The following is an 18586-nucleotide window of genomic DNA, read 5'->3' as shown; positions in this document are numbered from 1 at the left end:
CGAGATTCACTGCCATCCCACCTAAATGCTATAATTTACGACCCCGAGGAGGGCTCTCCCCGCCCACCAGACAACCCAGGTGACAAATCATCGCAACACCCCCCACAGAGAGAGAACAGAGGTTACCTTCTGTGGGTGACAAAAACGTTATTGACGTGGCCCAGCCCATTGCAGCCGGGCAGCGGGCAGTGTGGCAGCTCCTGTTTGTTCAGTTTCCAGGAGAGGGGGCCCCCGTGGAGAGGATTCTCCTTCTGTCTCTTGGCAGCCAGGGGACAGCCGGAAGCTGTGCGATGGGACGTGTATTTACCTGATATGTGACCTTGGCCGTCACACCCTATCACAGGACATCTAGAGAGACACAGCGGAGATGTCACCAGCTGGGGGAGAAGGGAGACCTCACGGGACATGCGGTAGCCCAGCAAGAAAGAAGGGAGGGGCGGTTCCACGCTCTCCGGAAGGCAAACGGGGGACGCTGTTGAGTTTTAGAAGAGGCCGCGGCGACCGGCCCAACGGCGATGGGCCAGCAGAAGCCACGGCCCACGGGCTCCGGGTTAAGCGATTTTCACGCGTTACCTCCTGCGACCTTCGCGGCAAATCTGTTGCGCAAAGGGTGTTGCTCTCCCATTTTACAGGTGGGGAAGTGAGGCTTATCGAGCAAGCAATTTAGATTTTCATCTGTCATCCTAATCTTGGTGGCGTACGTCTTAGGGGGAGGGAATTTAATTTAGGTAAAATTTCACCTGGAGCAGAATTGAAGTTTCAGGGGGAAAATGCTGCCGGCCTGTTCTACTCTGCTCTAAAACAGTCGGGGAAAGCACGGTCTCCCTCCTCCCAATTTTACGTGATCAACGATCTGGGGGAACAGCTACGAAAGGGAAAACTCTCTCAGCCGCCCGAACACCGGCCAGTGCTTCCCGGCCTCCGGACCCGAAACGCACTCCGCGCTCCGAGCGCCACAACCGCGGCCGGTCCACGCGACCAAGGAGCCACTCGGGGCCCGGCTGCGGCCGCCTCCGCCATCGCACTTACTTGAGCTCGGGGTCTTCCTTTTCTTCCTTCGTCGTGGTCATTTTGACACCACCTTTCCTAGCACGAGGGCAGCCAGACAAACTGCAGCGTGTACCCAACAGAGAACAAAACCAAACCATGTCATCTCCGTGGCCACTGCCGCTGACTCTGGTTTCATTTCTCAGAGACGGGACCACTCCTACCTTCTGTGGGAGGCATAGTTTCCGGTCACGTGGCCTGAACCATCACAACCTGGGGTTGGACACCTGGAAAACACAGGGACAGAGCACCGGGCACATGGCTGTGGTGGAGGGAGGGGGGTCATGGCACAAACAGAACTAAACAGAACGACTTGCTTCGGGTGGGGCCTGTGTTGCTTAAATAGAATTAGTTCTTGGCTAAGAACCCATTTAAAAAACTTGTGAAGCTGTGTAACTCCTGCCCAGCCGGTGCGGCTCAGCAGTTGAGCATCGGCCTAGGATCCAGGAGATCAGGGTTCGATTCGCAGTCAGGGCTGCAGGCTCCTCGATCCCCAGCAGGGGGTGTGCGGGAGGCAGCCCATCAGTGACTCTCATCATTGATGTTTCTCCTTCTCTCCCTCTCTCTTAAATCAATAAAAAATAAAAAAAGACTGAGAAAAATAAAATCAATAAGTAGAAGTTAATATACACGTGGCTCTGAGATTCTGTAGACTGGGGAACAGTGAGCCAAATGTGTCCAGCACCCAAAAGCGAAAGGCATGATTCAAAATGCCCATCGGGGGAAACATCACGCAGCTTTCTTAAAACTGGGTGGTGAGAACAGTGTGCCACACCTCCTCAGGGCCGATTTATTATACAAATCCTGAAGTTAACAGAGAAAAAAGGGGTTTTTAAAAACTATTACATCATAAGCAATGGCTTTAAAAATTATTGTAAAACCCCAAACTCCCCAAGCAAGCGAATTAATTCACAGTGATTTGGTTTTAGTCATTGGATGTTTTTTTAAGGGTGTGTTGGTTATAAGTTACTGAGGCACAGTTTACTGCTTGCTGGTGACCACACTGGTCCTGAGTGGGGAGCGTCCCACCCAACACAGCGGACACAGGGCAAGGGGGTCGCGCTTCCCAGACTTACTTGAGCTCCTGAGAGTTAGCAGCCATGAGGGACTTCAGAGTCTTATCTGCTAAGGGACATCCGGAAACACTAAAGAGGGGTGAAAAAAAACAAAACAGAGAACGCTGACGTATAGGAGCCGACTGAAAGGCCATCCCGCGTGGGTCAGTGTCTGTTAAATGCACTGGTGGCTGGGGAAGAACAGCCGGCTGGCCTCGGGCTTTGTTTCTCCAGCCGGTCTGGGCCCAGAGCAGACCCGGGTTTGCTCTGTGTCAAATGGGGGCTTTGACCCAGCGGGACTCCCCAACTCTCGAATTCAGGGGTAGAAGCGCTGCTGACGAGGGGCCCTGTCCAGTCACTTCACCAAAGGGCGGTGTCCCAGAGGTTTAGGTCAGCGCCCAGAGGGAAAGCAGGTCACGCCAGTGACGGGGGAAGGGGAAGGGAAACGCAGCCTCTGGCCCCTTTTAAGCTGTTTGGCACCTCGACTTGCTGCACGCCCAGGGCTGGGATGCGGGCGCAGGGCGGGCCTCAGCCCCCGTTGCTCCTGCTAACCTCTGTTTCCCTTGAGCACTGAAGCTCCACACAACCAGAGCCCCGACGTGACCTCTAACTCTGCAACCTGGGCCAAGGGATCCGAAAACCGCTGTGAACCAAAATCATGATTTCTACACGCCGGACGTGAGAAGACCAAGGATTTACCTTAGCTTCATTTCCGAAAAACTAAAAAACCCCACAGAAAACCCACGTGCATACAGAAAAGCCCAACTAAGTTACTCTCCAATTCCTGCCCCAGAGATCTGTCTAGAATGGGCGGGAATTCGTATTTAAATTAGAACTGGGCGATGAAACCCCGACTGCACACCAGGCTGCCGGCTACCTGCGGTGGGACGCGTAGTTTCCCGTGACGTGGCCACTTCCATCACATCCTGGCGTCGGACAGCTGGGTCAACCAAAATACATAATTAGAGTCAAGTGCATTTTATTTTATTTTTTATTTTATTTTATTTATTTTGTTTTGTTAATCTTCACCTGAGGACATTTTTTCCACTGAGTTTTTAGAGTGGAAGGGAGGGGGAGAGAGAGATAAATAGAGAGAAATTGATGGAGCAGAGAAACAACCATCAGCTGGGTCCCTCAGGCTCCGCACTGGTGTGGGCCCTGACGGAAATCGAACCCAGGACTTTCCCGTGCACAGGACAGCGCCCAGTCAACCGAGCCACCCCGGCCAGAGCTCTGGGGCAGCTTTAACCAGTACTTGTTGCTGTCGGGTGCCCTGGTCTTGAAACTCTTCTGGGTCCCAGGACCCTCGAGAATGTGCTGAAAACCATGAACTACTTTACCCAGATAAAGAGCAATGTGCATTTAGTTTGAAAAGGTTTGTAGACGCCCGAAGCCCTGGTTTGGGTCTTCTGGAGACAATGGATCTCAGAGTAAGAATTTCTGATCAAAACCTAAACATTTCTACTTGTTTTACGTTGCTTTTTTAAACAGTTAGACTTTTAATTCTCTCAGCACAAGATCATGTCATGTAAACTCCCCACCCCCCAATCCTCTTAGTTCTGGGCACAGTTTAGGTACATACAGAACATCTAACTAATGAATGGTTGAAATTGCCCTAAAACACCCGTAAAGCCAACTATATAAGCCAACTATATATTACTCAAAATTATGACCTTGAGTTTCTTATTTCCAGAGTCTCACCAAATATGCCGTTTTGGGTCACTTACGTGATTAGCTCTTTTTTGAGGTCTCTCGTGTGAAGCTTGGGTTTAGGGCTTGGCAAGGAGGCCTCTCCAGGAAACTTTTTTTCCTCTAAATTTTCTAGAGAGTTCATGGGGTCTTTCTGGAGAAAACAAAAAACAAAAAGCAAAGAAAACAGAAGCACAAAGGCGTTAGGGAACCCTGGAAAGATAGCTGTATGTGAAGTCCTCAGGGTCAAATTTGAGTTTCGGCTTAAAGACTTAGCTGAGATTCCCCATAGGAACTGTCCACAAAATAAGACAGGGAGGATTATTTTTATCCAGATTGTTATGGACATTTATCCCCAGCAAAGGATAAGAAATTATAATTCATGGGGATACCTTTAAAAATTTCATACTGTGGAAAATATGACAGATGCATTTCCTGAGCCAAATAATTAAGTTACTATTTTAACATAGTTCAGCTTTTATTGGATAATGGACATTTCCTAGAGACAACAGGACTAGTCCTTCGTGTACACGGCAGTCATTGGTAAAACAAGAAATATTGCAAAAGTAAATCACAAACATTTTTAAATGGAAAAGGGGTTAGTAAATTTAGGTTAACAGGTTGTATATATTAGTTATATACAAATAACTAAGGTTTAAATTATTTGTTTAAATATATAATAACTGAGTCCACAATTTTTAGGTATTTAGTTTGATTTTTCTCAATAATTGCTTTAATTATTGTTTTTCTTGTTACCTTTTTATTTTTCTAAATTGGTGAATGGAATTTCTTGTTGGATTATCACTAATTTTCATGGCCTTTTTTAAAGCTTTTAATACTGATCTTTATTTCATTAGAATGGCTCATTAATCCTTTCAAAACATTTATTTACCATCTGATATGTTCTTACAGAAAACTAATGATGGTTTTTTCTTAATCACATAATTAGTTTATCATTTAGTTTACATCTGGTAGATATAATACTTTCTGGATTTAATATTGAATTCAGATTAACTAATATAGAAACTGTATTTTAATTCTCAAAAGTACTGATGTAAATAGGTGATAAAACTATTTTGAATGTTTAAGGTAAATCTCATTTAAATCAAATGGATATAAAAGGGCAGTGGCAAAATATAATTTTAATAACCTGAGTCTACATTAAAAAACAATGGAAAAGCAAAATCCCTGAATTCTTCCAACTAAAGAAAAGCACTAAACCTTGATCTCAGTTATAAAGGCAAATGCAATTTCTTCCATTAATTACCTGGATAACAATCCAGTGAATTCTTCTACGCAGGGCTATCCCGTGCAAATGCGATGGTAAACTATCTCAAGTAACCCTGTCTTCAGAACAAATTAATAAAACCTGTGTGGGTACAGTTTTCTTCTCCATATTATTTATAGTGCTAAGTATTCCATCTTACTTTGCTGATAACTGCTTGAAAGCAGCAGCAGATAATAATATATCCTTTAAAATAAAGGGAAATCGGTACTTGCTAGCACCTGCTGCTGGGATGCACAGGGAAGCGCTGTTTCAGCGGCCGCCCCGTGGACTCGGAAGCAGAAGGGCTGAGCGAGGCTCACGCTTCTCAGTTGCTGCGGGACGCGCTCCCCGGTCCCAGGGGAGGCCCAGCGGCTGCACCCCGGCTCCGCTTGCTGTTATCTGGAGTCAGCCTAGCTCATGTTTTCTACTATAACTGATAAACGTCTCGGTTTTTGGGAAGTAGATACAAATGTTGAGTCCAGTGTGAAGTCTCAGTGCGGAACGCCCTTCGTCTTTCTGTTTAGCTGTTTGAATTTTTTCACAAAAATGGCATAAAGTAGAAAGAGCCTTCTTATTTCATTTATTTCTTTCGTCCTCACCAGAGGATATTTTTTCCATTGCTTTTCAGAGAGAGAGAGAAACACCATCGATGTGAGAGGGACACATCGGCTGGTTGCCTCCCGGGGGGCTGGGGATGGAGCCTGCAACTGGGGTGCGTGCCCTTGGCCAGAATGAACCCGGGGCCCTTCAGTTCCAAGGCCGATGCTGTAACCACTGAGCCAGACCGGCCAGGGCTTATTATTTTCTTATGATAAAGTTAAGAACAAAGAATCTCTAAGGAAGCATGTAAACTCATAGACGAACTTGGAAAGTGTATCAGTTGCTTGCTGAATCTGTGTGGTATAGAAAGAAACGATCAGTTACGAAAGCGTAAGTTATTTGGCTAAAAAGCATACAAAACGATGCTTGCGGAATGCATGGTATTTAATTTGGTAGAGTAATATGTGGTAATGCTTTAGTAAGACAATTTTATTGGTTATGACTTTTCAAATATTTTATAACTTCCTTTGAAAACTATGGGCTCTTATGTGTGCAGTTGCGTTATGGAATAATGGTCTTTTCTTTGCTCAGCATATTGCCCCTAAAAAACTTGCAGAGAGCATAGGTACTAAAATACAGATGGCCATCACTAAGAAACTTCTTAATTTTGTTACAGAAGCATTTTATATTGGATAAATTCTTAAACAGCACCAAGGAAAAAAATAAAAATAAAGTTCATATATCATTTAGAAGAATTTTTTTCAAAATATAAGGTATCGTTAAATAAAATAAAAATGTTATTTTCAAAATTATCATTTAGAAAATAATGTTTTTATCCTATGGCTCTGTAAGGAAGAATGTGGCACATATGTGTGAGTTTACAGAGTGCATGGGTGCAATGAAATTCCTTTAATGTACAGATGGAAGTTTATATTGATTTCAGTAAAGACCAGAACATAATGGTAACATGAATAACAGATAATAGCATCTGGCACTTTTAACATTTTAAGCCCTGGAATCTTTGGAGAACTGACAGTTGAATCAAACTGACAGCCGTAGTTATTTCTCAGCACTTTCCTTCTGAGATATTTTGAGTTTTTTCCAGATTCAGGAATTTTTTAGGGGGCATCTGGACAGGCTATTTCACTGAGAGAGACAGACAATATTTTCTGAAAATCACCACTGAAATTAAGCAACTGTTGTGCATATGAGCTGGATAACAATGAATTAGAAACACTCAGTTTCTGGTTGCATGTGTGTACACGCGTGTGTGTCATGTGGGGTGGGGGTGGGGAGGGAGTGGAGGTGCCAACGGGAAGGATGGGGGGCGGGAGCAGGGACAGACCCCAAGCCAGTCCTCGCTGTACCGCCTGGGCCGTGTGCAGCCATCCCAGGAAAGCTCATTGGAGATGACAACGCGGGCCAGGCCCGTAACCCGTGTGGCCGCACCCGTGGTTCTGGACCCCGCTACTCCGAGGGGCGCTGTAGGCCACTGTTGCCTCCGCCAACCTTGCCACATACAGTGTCTTCACATTCTCTCTTCCTTTCCTTTCTAATTGTTTCCACTGCTCCCTAGTTGTCTCCGTTTTTTGCTGTATATTTTTTTAAAGTGTGTTTTTATTGATTTCAGAGAGAGGAAGGGGAGGGAGAGCGAGAGAAACATCAATGATGAGAGTCACTGATCAGCTGTCTCCCGCACGCCCCCTGCTGGGGACCGAGGAGCCTGCACCCCGGGCCTGTGCCCTGACCCGAAATTGAACCGTGACCTCCTGGATCCTAGGTCGACGCTCAACCGCTGAGCCACACCAGCCCGGCTGCTGCATTTTTTCTTTTGTTTCTCTCTATTTTCTCTCTTCTCCCTTTCCTTCACTTAAGGGAAGCCCAGGCCCATCACTTAATTTCCACATGACCACAGATCAACAGCTGTACCTCCTTGAGCCTCAATTTCTCCTCTAAAAATCTTGGTAATCATGGTGCTTCTCAGTATAAAGAGCCCTTATCTTTATTTTCACTGAACGTGGTGTCCCTCTGATACCTTCGTGACATCGAATGCAATCTGCGTTTTCAAAGCAACACCGATCGAGTATCCTGCTTCTCATTTTCAAGACTCAGAACAGGATGTGGAAAATACTCTGTTAGTTGGTTACCTTGCCATGGAGGGGGGAACAAGAAGGGGAGGTGAGAGAATGGACTCAGGGTTACAGGGATCAGAAGCCCCCTTTCTCGTGTCTGTTCCCACTGGCTGTCGCCCCCCGAGCAACGAGCCACCCACGTCAGATAACTGTGACCATAAGCACCGAGCTTGAAAAACATTTTGTCAACTCCAACCTGGGGCAAGCACTTTGACTCCCAGAATGACTTTCTAAATTCCAGATTTTAGATTATTTAGACTACAAACGGTAGAAGTAAAGGTCTGTACTATGAGACCTGAAGTAAGCAAGCCCTTCTGAAAAGAGCAGCGATCCAATATAAATAAGTTCATCCCCCCCCCCATGAATTTGCCAGAAAATACAACATGGCCACAGATATATAAGCATTAGATGAGAGCACACTTTTGTTGGCTTTGTAAAGCTGCCAAGGTGAATCCAGACGTTCTTTGGAGTTATGCTGTATAAAGCTCCCCCTCCATTCCTGGGATGACATGTGTGCTGGTGACGCGGAGCAGGCCTGGGCCCTGGGGGGCTCCCAGGAGCCTGTCTCCAACCACGTCACATGGAGTTGGCCATTCCTTCCTCTCCACTTTGCGTGTCTGCTCGTGCCCCACTTATCAGCGTGGTTTGTTATGTGTCAGTCCTCCTACTAGACTGAGCACATATATGGTGGGGGGATGTCCTACATGTTACTGCATCCTCAGGACCTATCTGACTGCCTGGACGTCGAGATGACTGCCAGTGAAGGTTTGCTCCAGGAAGGAAAGAAAGGAGGGAGAGGGGAGGGAGGGAGGGAGGAAGGGCCGAGGGGAGCTGCTACCCAATCTGTGATCACTACTGTTATGTTGACTTATGCTCTGAGATGTCAAAGCCTGTGCTAACATCAAATCAGTCTTCCCCGAACGTCTCTGAACTTCAAAAACCTGACAAAGGTGGTGCCCACCGCCAAAGAGAACAGCTCTTTCAGTTCTTGAAACATGTGCCCTGGCAAGTATCAATAACTGTCCTGACAAACAAGCAAAAGGGAGTCGCTCACTGTAATAACCACGGTCCCATTAGCGGTGATATAGAGTCTAAACCACAGAGGGCTCTGGACGCGAACTCCTCCGAACGACACTAAGTCATGCTAATGGGGCCACGCCAGGTGGCTCAGGCTGTGGAATGGAGGCTGCAGGAACCCCCGACAGTCACGACATCTGGCTCCCGGGAGTAACAGCGCCTCCAAGACAACCAGAGGCGTGAAGGCACCTTCGCGGCTTTGGGGTGGAGACAGCCCAGTCACGCAGCATGTGTGGTCCCACATCTCAGCAAGGGCTCTACACAGGGATCCCTCGGGATCTTCGGGGTATTGGCCTAGGACCCCCTTAGATTCCAGCACCCACGGACGCTCGAGTCCCCGCATAACATGGCTATGAAACGGCAGGGATCTGCGTATAACCTACACGCATCCTCCTGCGTGCTTGAAATCGCCTCTAGATCACTTTCTGAGGCCTAGCGCCCAGCAAATGCAAAACGCAAAGAGTTGTGATGCTGTGTCGTTTAGGGAACAGTGACGAAGGAGAACTGTCCCTACGGGTTCGGCGCAGGTGGATCGCCGCAGGTTTAACTACGCAGCGCATGGCGGCCCGGTGGCAGTGTACCCGCCTCCTGGGGCCTCCCGCCCGGAGTTGGTTGTGTGCGGGTGCGAAAGCCGAGGCCACAGAAGGCGGAGGGCGCCGTCTCGCTGACCCCGCGCCTTCACGGGGCCGAGGACATGCAGCCGGCACGACCCTGATTGGCCCCTGCCGGGATGTCACCTTCCCTTCCAGGTTCGGAAAGGGTCCACAGTAAGCTGGCACTTGGATCTCGAGCGGCGCCTTGGCCCTTCCAGGCGCTGCCTCTGAAGGGACAGGTAATGCCACCTCTAGGGCAGAGCGCCCACCTGCAGCCACAGGGGGGTAACAGTCACAGCAAAGAACATATTCTTTTGGGCAAGTGACCGGAAAAGCTGGGTTTATTTATGAACTTCCTCTGAGATGTAAAGGGATCACGCCACCGAAATCTAAAATAAGGGAGGGAGCGGTGTATTCTCTGAACAGGAGTGTGAGAAATCATTTAGGGGGGAAAAAAGGCGACGGGCCTCTCCGGTCACGCGACCTTGAACCTGTCGCCCCAGAGACACGGTACCTGTCGCCCCTCCTCCGCCTTCCCGGGAGCTCTGCTGTAGTTGACGGGCGCGTCCCAGCCCTCCCGGTCGCAGAGGGCCCGGTAGAAGGCCGCGTTCACCAAAACGCTGCCGGCCTTGCACGGGGAAGAGGAAGGCGCTGGCATCGAGGCGTGGGAGGGCGTCGGGGCCGCGGCTCTGTCCGGGGCGCGATGCTTTTTCATGCTTAAGTCCAACGTGCCATTTTCATCTACTTCCACCTCGGCTCCCTGGCGGGCACAGCAAGCAGAAAAAACGTCTCAGCAGTTTGCAGTTAGCGCCTAGCATGTGGGGCTCCTAGGGGATCCCTTTAAGTGCAAGCTTCCATGTAAGAATACCTGATTTTAAACCTAGCTCTCCGGTTTGCTTCGGTTAATGCTCAATTCTTAGGTGGACTTTTAAGAGCAGTCCCATTAGTGAGCTTCATGTTTCTGGGTTTAAACAAAGTAAGCCTGATATAAATAAGGCGTTCCAAATACCAACTGTATCGGCTAAACCTGTATATATTTTTTAAAGTTTAGCTTTAAATCATCTTTCCTAGTTTGCAGAATTATCACTCCCAGTTCATCGTTTAAAGCATGAACCCTTCGCTTTATAAAAAGAGCACAACAGCGCTCCCCCTCTCCCCCAGATCACGATTTAATCTAACGTGAGAAATATGAAAAAACAACCAGCTGGAAGAGAATTTTTATTGGAATGCTAGACTAATAGGAAAGTAACATTTTACCCTGGGTTACTTGAACCAGAAACGCTCTGTTCAATTGTGGGGGGCGGGCTGGGGAGGCAGATGTACAAACCAGAATTCACTCTGGGGGGCTCGGGGTCGCAGCTGCCAGGGTGACTGCTCAGGGTCTCAGTTCCTACAGTCAAGACTTCAGAATAAAGGTGATTATTTTCCGGATGCTTAGTAAGAGACTTAAAACTAATCTGCCCGGCTGGCGCGGCTCAGTGGTTGAGCGTCAGCCTTTGAACCTGGAGGTCGCTGTTCGATTTCCGGTCGGGGCACATGAGTCCCCAGCAGGGGGCGTGCAGGAGGCAGCCGATCAATGACTCTCATCACCGATGTTTCTCCCTCCCTCTCCTTTCCTCTCTCTGAAATCAATAAAGACATATTTAAAAAAAAAACTAATCTCACGACGTTTCTTTTGGGGCACCTTTGGCTACGGTTTTTTTGCTTTGTTTCTGGGGATCACATGCCCACGAGTTTTGGATGTTCTGCAAGGCACATGCTCTAGGCTGGTTTTTCACGGCGTCACACGCTGCGAGCATTGCCAGGCAGCAGCTCCCAGGACGGGGGACGAACACGCTTGTCAGTTTCCTAAGTGGACCAAATGAGGGTCTTCCTGGCATTTTCACCCGTCGCTCATCAATTCACGTCCAGCTTCAGAACAACTTCTCCACTCTCTTTCCCTTCAGGCTGGCAAAGCAGGAGTCCTTGAACGTGTCACGTGGAATCCAAGGAACAAAATAAATTAACGGGCAGGATAGGACCACAGACACGGGAGCAGGGAACAGACGGACGGATCTCGGAGGGAAGGCGGGAAGGAGGGCGGGAAGGGATGAACCCAAGAACTTACATGCGTAAAAGCACAGCCCATGGAGGCAGACAGTAGACAGGGGAAGGCCTGGGGCGGGGTGGGAGATGGGGGGGGCAAAGGGATTTATTTCAACCCCCCATTTGCACGGTGCCTTCCCCTCGCCTCCCCGACAGCCTCACTCCGGTCCCAGTGGCTGGGCTCCGCGCTTGCCCCTGATTCAGAAGATAAAAGCGCCTCTTCCGTTTGCTTGTTTCTACCCACAAAGGTCGCATTTTCAACCTCTCGGCCTACGAGGTGGATGCGCTTTATTGCATTTGTGGGGGGTAAATACACTTCTAATATGTTTCTACTAAGATGCTTTGGGCATATCTTTCTGTCCTTTTAGTAAATAGTCTAATCTCCTGTGATAGTTTTAAGCCCTGAATTTGACAGGACAGCTTATCCGGGATAATAACTTAGTAACCACAGCATCCTACGCCATCTGTATATATCAAATACGTGTTTATACGAGCATCGATAAACCTTAGTTACAAAAATCCGGGATATTAACCGTATCAGCGCCATGTGCTCTCTCCGTGATGTAAGGACGCGTTCGGTCGTGAGCACATCAAAACCGCGACTGGCTTCATGGCTGACATTAACCATCGCAATAAAACAGGTCCAGAGTAATCACGTTTAATAACCAATGTAAAGTGCTCAACACCGTAGTTGCTGACACTTTTTATGAAAAAAAAAAAAAAACACGCACAAAAAAAACAACTTGGGCTAAGACTGCACAACTAACATTCGCATAAAATCCCAGACCTCTGTGACAGATGGCTGAGGGAAAGCAGCCACGTGGCTGGGCTGCAGAGTTTTATAGTACAAAACCCATAAATAGTGCAGATTTGATCTCGCTGAAAAAAACATCAGCTATTCCAAGACGACACTAGTATATGTTTTAGTTTTCACAGAAAAAAAGTTCCAAGTAGTAAATTAACGGAAAAATTGGAGTCGTTGTGAGTATACATCTTGAGTAATCATGGGGGGAAAAAAACCACAAACACTCCTTATGTTTAAAAGAAGTGCTTTTCTACAGCCCGGGCTCCAGCCGGCTGCTCCCAAGCACCTGACTGGACTGGCAGGGAGCTTGCCCGGGTGACAGGGTACAGATGGGCCTCGAGTGAGTGGGCAGGTGCAGTCGACACGACACGCGGGGCCGGAGGAGGGGCCCTTTCTGCCCGTGGAGGGTGGGTCACATGCTGACTGCGTGGGTTTTTATTCAGGGCGGTACCGATGGGCATCACTTCTCTCCAGTGTTTGAAGCTCCAAACGGCAGGATGAAAACAGGTTGAGGGGAGTCGGAGGGGGAGGCAATAGTAGCAGGAAAAAATAGCCCTTCAGCTGGTGTGGAGGCCCCCCCAGGCTCCCAATACTCTAATTTCTCAAAGTCTATTTGGGATCCTTATTTTAATCATTACATTTAAATTTTATGGTGGCTTTTTTTTGGAGGGGGGGGTTGAGGGTAGGCATAGGTCTAATACTGTTCATGGACTTTCCAATTCAGGAGCATATCAACGCCCGCCTACCCATGCCAGGCACTCTCAAGTTAAAGATGGTACCTTGCGATTTATTTATTTATTCATTCATTCAGTTGTTTTCAAGCTACTATATTTGGGGGGAAAGAAAATTGAAAAAAATATATTGTTCCTGCCTCCAAGGAGCTTATTCTACGCACATAAAAAATCTGTAGTAAAAGATAACGCAATAAATGTTATAAATTATTAAGCTGAAAAGTGAGACAATTGTTCATTAGAATTGTTATCTGCGCTATAAAATAAGAAGCGTCTCAGTTGTACGCCAGCAGAGGAATGATTGCTGAAATTATGGTACATCTATTTAATGACACATTACGCGACCAGTAAAATCATAATTATGACGACTTTGTGGCAACATGGAAAAAAGCATGTCACCTGTCACCGAAAGCAGGAAACAACCTAGCGTTTCTGCTCCGCTTATAAGTAGGAAAAAAGCAGGTAGAGATTTGTTCCCTGAAGAAGAACAAAACAGGAAATGACAGAAATCACGGTACTTCTATGTAGAAGATGGGCCTGGGGCCATTTCCTCCCATATTTTCCAGGCAAATGAAAATATTGCATTGTCTTGAAAATTAAAATTTTTATCACACATTAAAGATGGTGATAGAGTTAAAAAAGCAAAATCAGAATTTTTACTCTAGATGTTCTGATTATGAGAATTATTATTAAAAATATGGGTAGGATAAGACGACACTGTTTTCCTTACTTGGCTGGTTTTCTATTACTGCACAATGGGTCACCATCGCCTGTCCCCTCCTGACTTGGCGAAAAGGGCCTGCGGAAGGAGGAGCCCGGCCCAGCCGTTCGTTTTCGCCCCTGACCCGCGTCCTTTCATTCTCGCTCCGGGGTGTCCGGGGAGTGTACCAACGCCCACTTCTCAGGGTTGCGAGCTACCCGAGACACGCTTTCCAAGCAGGCAGGTTGTCAAAAATGAGGGGAACAGAGGAAATATCCAACTCTGACTAAATACTGAGTGTCGAAACCACTAAATGAAGAGTATGAACTTGTGGGCTGCACCCAATATAAACAGAATGATGGAATTCAGAGGAGAAGTAAGTGTCTGCCATAAGGTATAAAATTAAAACCGAATTCCCCAGAAACCTTTGCCTGGGCCTGGGAGTCACGGTCGGGGGAAACGGCTGGCGGGCCCGCGGTCTGAGTGCCACACGGCGACAAGCTCTCGCAAAAGATAAGAAGTGGGACAGGCGTGAGTTCGAGTCGCGGCCCCATACCACTGCTTCCCCACCCGCAAAACGAGGTAATATCTGCTCTACGGGGTTTCTAGAAATATTAAGGATTAATGCGGGCGAAGTGCCTGGTACATAATAGGTGTTCAATAAATGACAACTAAGAATAATAATTTGATCGGGTATTTGAATCCGGGAGAGACCCGCTTCTCTGCTGCTGTCCACGAGCTAAAGCGCCAGTTATCAAAGGTCCATTTTCCCTACACAGGTACTAACTGGTCCCTTGAGGCCCTGGACCGGGGTCCCTTATAGCATTTCACACACCGCGCAAGGCATAAGGTTACTGAAGAGGCGGCTCTGGGGCGCTCACCATCCTGAGGGCCCAGGCTACTGCTGATGTCAGGCCGCAAGAAGGGCGACCGGATACCCTGTCCTCTCCAGGCCTCGCTGGAGCACGAAACAGACTTCGAACTTTAAACATTTCAAGCAAGTGTCAGTTTTTTGTTTTCTTTCAAGGCGCACTGTGCATATGCCACTCCGTTTTCAGCAGGTGGGGAAAACACCAAAACAGACACCAGAGGGCTTGGCAAGCCCGGCAGGCGATCAGGATGAAGATGGGCTGCGAGGCGAGGGGAGCAGCGGGGAGGAAGGGGGGGACCGGGAGTGTCCCTGACGCGCTCACTGTCTCCTGGGGCAGGAGGCAAGCCCTGGGCGCTGCTTCGTCAGAGGCCACTGTTCAGGGTTAATTACTTTGGCTTCATCTCTCTCTCCTTCCCTCCCCTCTCTCTCTCTCTCCAATAATTGTTTTTTGTGGTTTCAGGAATTTACGAGGTTCTCTTCTTCATTCAGAAAACGGGATCCGACGAGCCCAGAACTCTGCCAGCTGTTACCGTTGTGTGCCAACGTGCGCCTGGAAGGCGGGTTCTGGGCAGGGCGACACCCTCGGGTGCCCTATTTAGCCCGTTTCACCACCCACTGTGTCAAACAAGATCATTTCCACGGGGAGATGGTTTAGGAAGCTTCCAGAATACCGACTCCTGCGGAAAGTCTATCTGCGCACTCCTTGTCTCTTCCACCTTCATCACCGCACCGGTGGTTTGGCCTCTGCGGCGGGCGTGCTGGCGGCGGGGAGGCTGAGGCCCGCAGCGGAGGCCCTGTCCCCTGGCAGGCGCGTCTGCTCCCCGGGGCAGCGCTGGCACACGGGGCGCTCCCAGTGGGGCGTAAGAACACGCACAGGAGGTCGGTCATTTGAACGTTTGAAATAAGCCAATTTAAACAGTCACTTTTCTGACCAGAAATGTGTTTTAAAAGGAGAAGAACATACATTGATGAGGGAAAATGCTCCCAGATGTTAGCCGTCTTTGTCCGACTCGATGTTTGGTTTCATCAATTAATAGAACACAGAGTAGCCCGGCCGGCGTGGCTCAGCGGTGGAGTCAACCTACGACCCAGAGGTCAGGGTTCGATTCCTGATCGGGGCACATGCCCTGGTTTCGGGCTCGATCCCCAGCAGGGGGCGTGCGGGAGGCAGCCGATCAGTGACTCTCATCATTGATGTTTCGCTCCCTCTCCCTTCCTCTCTCCGAAATCAGCAAAAACATATTTTCAAAAATAGAACATGGGGTATATTAAGGTTAAAGTCAGAATTCTGAGGAACAACAACAAAAAATCTACATGTGCAAATGGGAAGCATTCAACCGGATTCATTTAGTCAAGTGACTTAACAGCACTAATCATAATACTACTCGCACTTTATTTTCACAGAACAGCCTACGCAGACAAACAATAAAACACCAGGAGGGAATATATTTTAGTATTTCTCCAACTAGCTGCGTAGCAGAATATCCCTTTAAAAAGAAAAAAAAAAAAAATTAGGTTTAAAAATAAATTTTAAAATAACCAATGTTGCATCTTAAAGTACTCTAGATCATTTACTTAAGTAAATAATTTCTGACTTGGATCCCTTTGAACTTGGATAACTTGGTATTTTCTCTATATTTTTTACAGGATGTGTTTTCCTTTGTTTAAGAATCTCATTTGTTTGAAAATTGTTTTTGAGTGATTTTTGGCCACCAACTCTTCCTGGGGTTTACTTGGCTCAGATCTGTCCAGAAGCTAATTCCGATTCTTCTGTCAAATGCTGCGCAGCACTGTTCCCCGCTCTCCTGAAGGCCTGGCAGGCGCCCGGGAGCAGCTGACCACGGCGGGGCTGGGGCTGCGCTTGCAGGGAGGACGCGAGCTACGTCCTCGGGGTCGGGGTTTAGCCCAAGGTACCCTTGGTTAGAGCAGGGCCAAAAGTCGCTTCCCCAGATAAGCCTGCGCGCTTGACTCCAGCTGCCTTCAGCCATCCAGGTAGGGAAACGGCTTCTTTTGACGGAGCCCTTTGTGTCGACAGGACTCACTGCTCGGCTGCTGGCTGGCGCAGGCCTGCCTCCCTCTGGGGAGGGTCACTGTCCCCGGCAGCCATCGGCCCCTCCTCCTCGAGGGCAGGACGCCGGAGATCTCGGCTTCTCGTTTCCATCAAGCTCTGATGGACTTATCGTTGTTGGTCAGAAAGCGAGGTTATTAGAGAAACACAATGAACTTCAGAATTGTGGCATCTTTTTTTTTTTTTTTTTTAAATCCCCACCCGAGGATATATTTTTTCCATTCGTTTTTAGAGAGAGCGGAAGGGAGGGAGAAAGAAACATCGACGTGATGGGGACCCATCGATCGGTTGTCTCCCTCACGAACCCCAACTGACCGGGAGGGGATCGAACCTGTGACCCAGGTGCGGGCCCTTGACTGGGAATCGAACCTGAGACCCCCCTTCGGTCCTCAGGCCGAACCGCTGAGCTCTAACCACTGAGCCAAACTGGCCAGGGCGAGAACTGCAGCATCCTCATAAACGTCACATAATTAGATTTCGGGTTCGACTGCCCTGAGTCCTCAAGTCCCCCTGGACTCTCTCGTGTGGATGTCGTGTGCCCAGGTTTTACGACGTGACCTTCGAGGACCCTACAGCTACGCAGACTAGCTCTCCCGTGCGCAGTAGCAACGTGTCACGAGTCAGTTTTGCAAGCGTTTCACAGGTCGCCGTCTAACCACACATTTCCGACCAGCTCTGACTCGCAGCCAGCAAACAGCTCCGCTGTTCAGGCTGGCGTGGCCGGCGCTCCCCGCGCTCCTCAGACTAAAACCAAGTTTGAAAGCTGTGCGTCGTCTCCCCAGCCGGCCTCCGGAGCTCACTTCTCCCCCGACTTTGGTGCATCACCTTCCAGAAGAGCCACCCTTTCGCCCGTCCTGGGACCCACCCAGCTCACCCCTGTCGGTTTCCTCTGAGGCCCTCCTAAGACGGGAGGGACGAGCTCTGGGGGGAGCGGGGAGGCAGGGCCCGTGCTGGGCCGGGAAAGGCAGGGCATCCTCCCTTCCACGCGCCCCCGGCCTTGGCCCGGCCTACCTTGGCATGCAGGCTCTGCGGTCTGCTGGAGAGGATGCCGGCAGCCTCCCTGCAGCGGGTGGAGAGGTTCAGGATGGCAGCAGCTGCTGCTAGGTGGGTGTCTTCGCTGCACTGACCGTAGCTGTAGGAGCTGGCACGGCTCGGGCTCTGTGTGTGGGCGCCTGCACTAGGCAGGCGATTAGGACATTTCCCTGGATTCGAAAAATGCTTCGCTGCTGAAAAGAGATTTGATTAGCAATTGCATGTACGTGGTCTTAGTCATCAAATAGGTTTGTTTTAAAGATGTAACTTCTTGCATTAAAATATGGGAAGAATAAATTAAAACATGATCCATTATGCCCGGGAACATTAAATGAAGGTTATTCAGACTGGTTTTCACAGAAGTTCACAGATCAAATGATGTGATTGCTGGGGGGGGGGGGGGGGAGGCCTATTCTCTTAATTTTTTTTTTTTTTTTTGTATTTATACTTCTTATGACAAAAACTCTGTTGCTAATGTTATGGGCCAGGTGCACTGGCAGCATTTGTGGCAAAAAATTGTATATTAAAAACCACACAGACAAAAACACATCAGGGACTAAAGAGGGCTTGTGAGGACCAGTGATTCCACTAGAGAAAAAAAAAAATATCCTTTCAGTATTTGTTTTCACAATAACAAGTTATATTTGGATATGGAATCCCATTTTTATTATTTGATACGTAGGTTTGCTTCGTACTTAAAACAGTAGAAGTTGTTTTTCATCCAAATAGATGGAGCTGAATAGGTGGCAGAGTCTTCAGTGAGCTGGCATTTTGCACAGTCAGGGAGCCCAGGGTGAGTAAAGGGCCGCGAAGACGTTCTCAAGGAGGAGAGGAAGGCCACTCAGAGGTCCAGCTGACCTTCTGTTCCGTGTTTTGTCCCGGGTACCAGGACGT

At 48.5% G+C, this 18586-nt stretch overlaps 1 protein-coding gene across 1 annotated transcript in view; it reads right to left on the bottom strand.

Moving 5' to 3' along the window:
* The window catches only part of ST18 (ST18 C2H2C-type zinc finger transcription factor), a 41776-nt gene that overhangs the window by 7329 nt on the left and 15861 nt on the right, over positions 1–18586 (bottom strand). Inside the window, exons 7-14 of the mRNA XM_081116414.1 lie at positions 17672–17883; positions 9915–10160; positions 3830–3945; positions 2980–3042; positions 2124–2192; positions 1212–1274; positions 1030–1110; positions 127–348 (exon numbers count right to left, since the gene is read on the bottom strand). Coding sequence (XP_080972540.1) covers positions 127–348; positions 1030–1110; positions 1212–1274; positions 2124–2192; positions 2980–3042; positions 3830–3945; positions 9915–10160; positions 17672–17883 — 1072 coding nt within the window. The remainder of the gene's footprint in view (positions 1–126; positions 349–1029; positions 1111–1211; positions 1275–2123; positions 2193–2979; positions 3043–3829; positions 3946–9914; positions 10161–17671; positions 17884–18586) is intronic.

Source organism: Miniopterus schreibersii (assembly GCF_964146895.1).
Source record: "Miniopterus schreibersii genome assembly, chromosome: 17".
In the NCBI taxonomy this organism is placed as follows: Eukaryota; Metazoa; Chordata; class Mammalia; order Chiroptera; family Miniopteridae; genus Miniopterus; species Miniopterus schreibersii.
The sequence above is the reverse complement of the archived record's forward strand: the minus strand, read 5'-3'. Positions and strand labels throughout refer to the sequence as shown.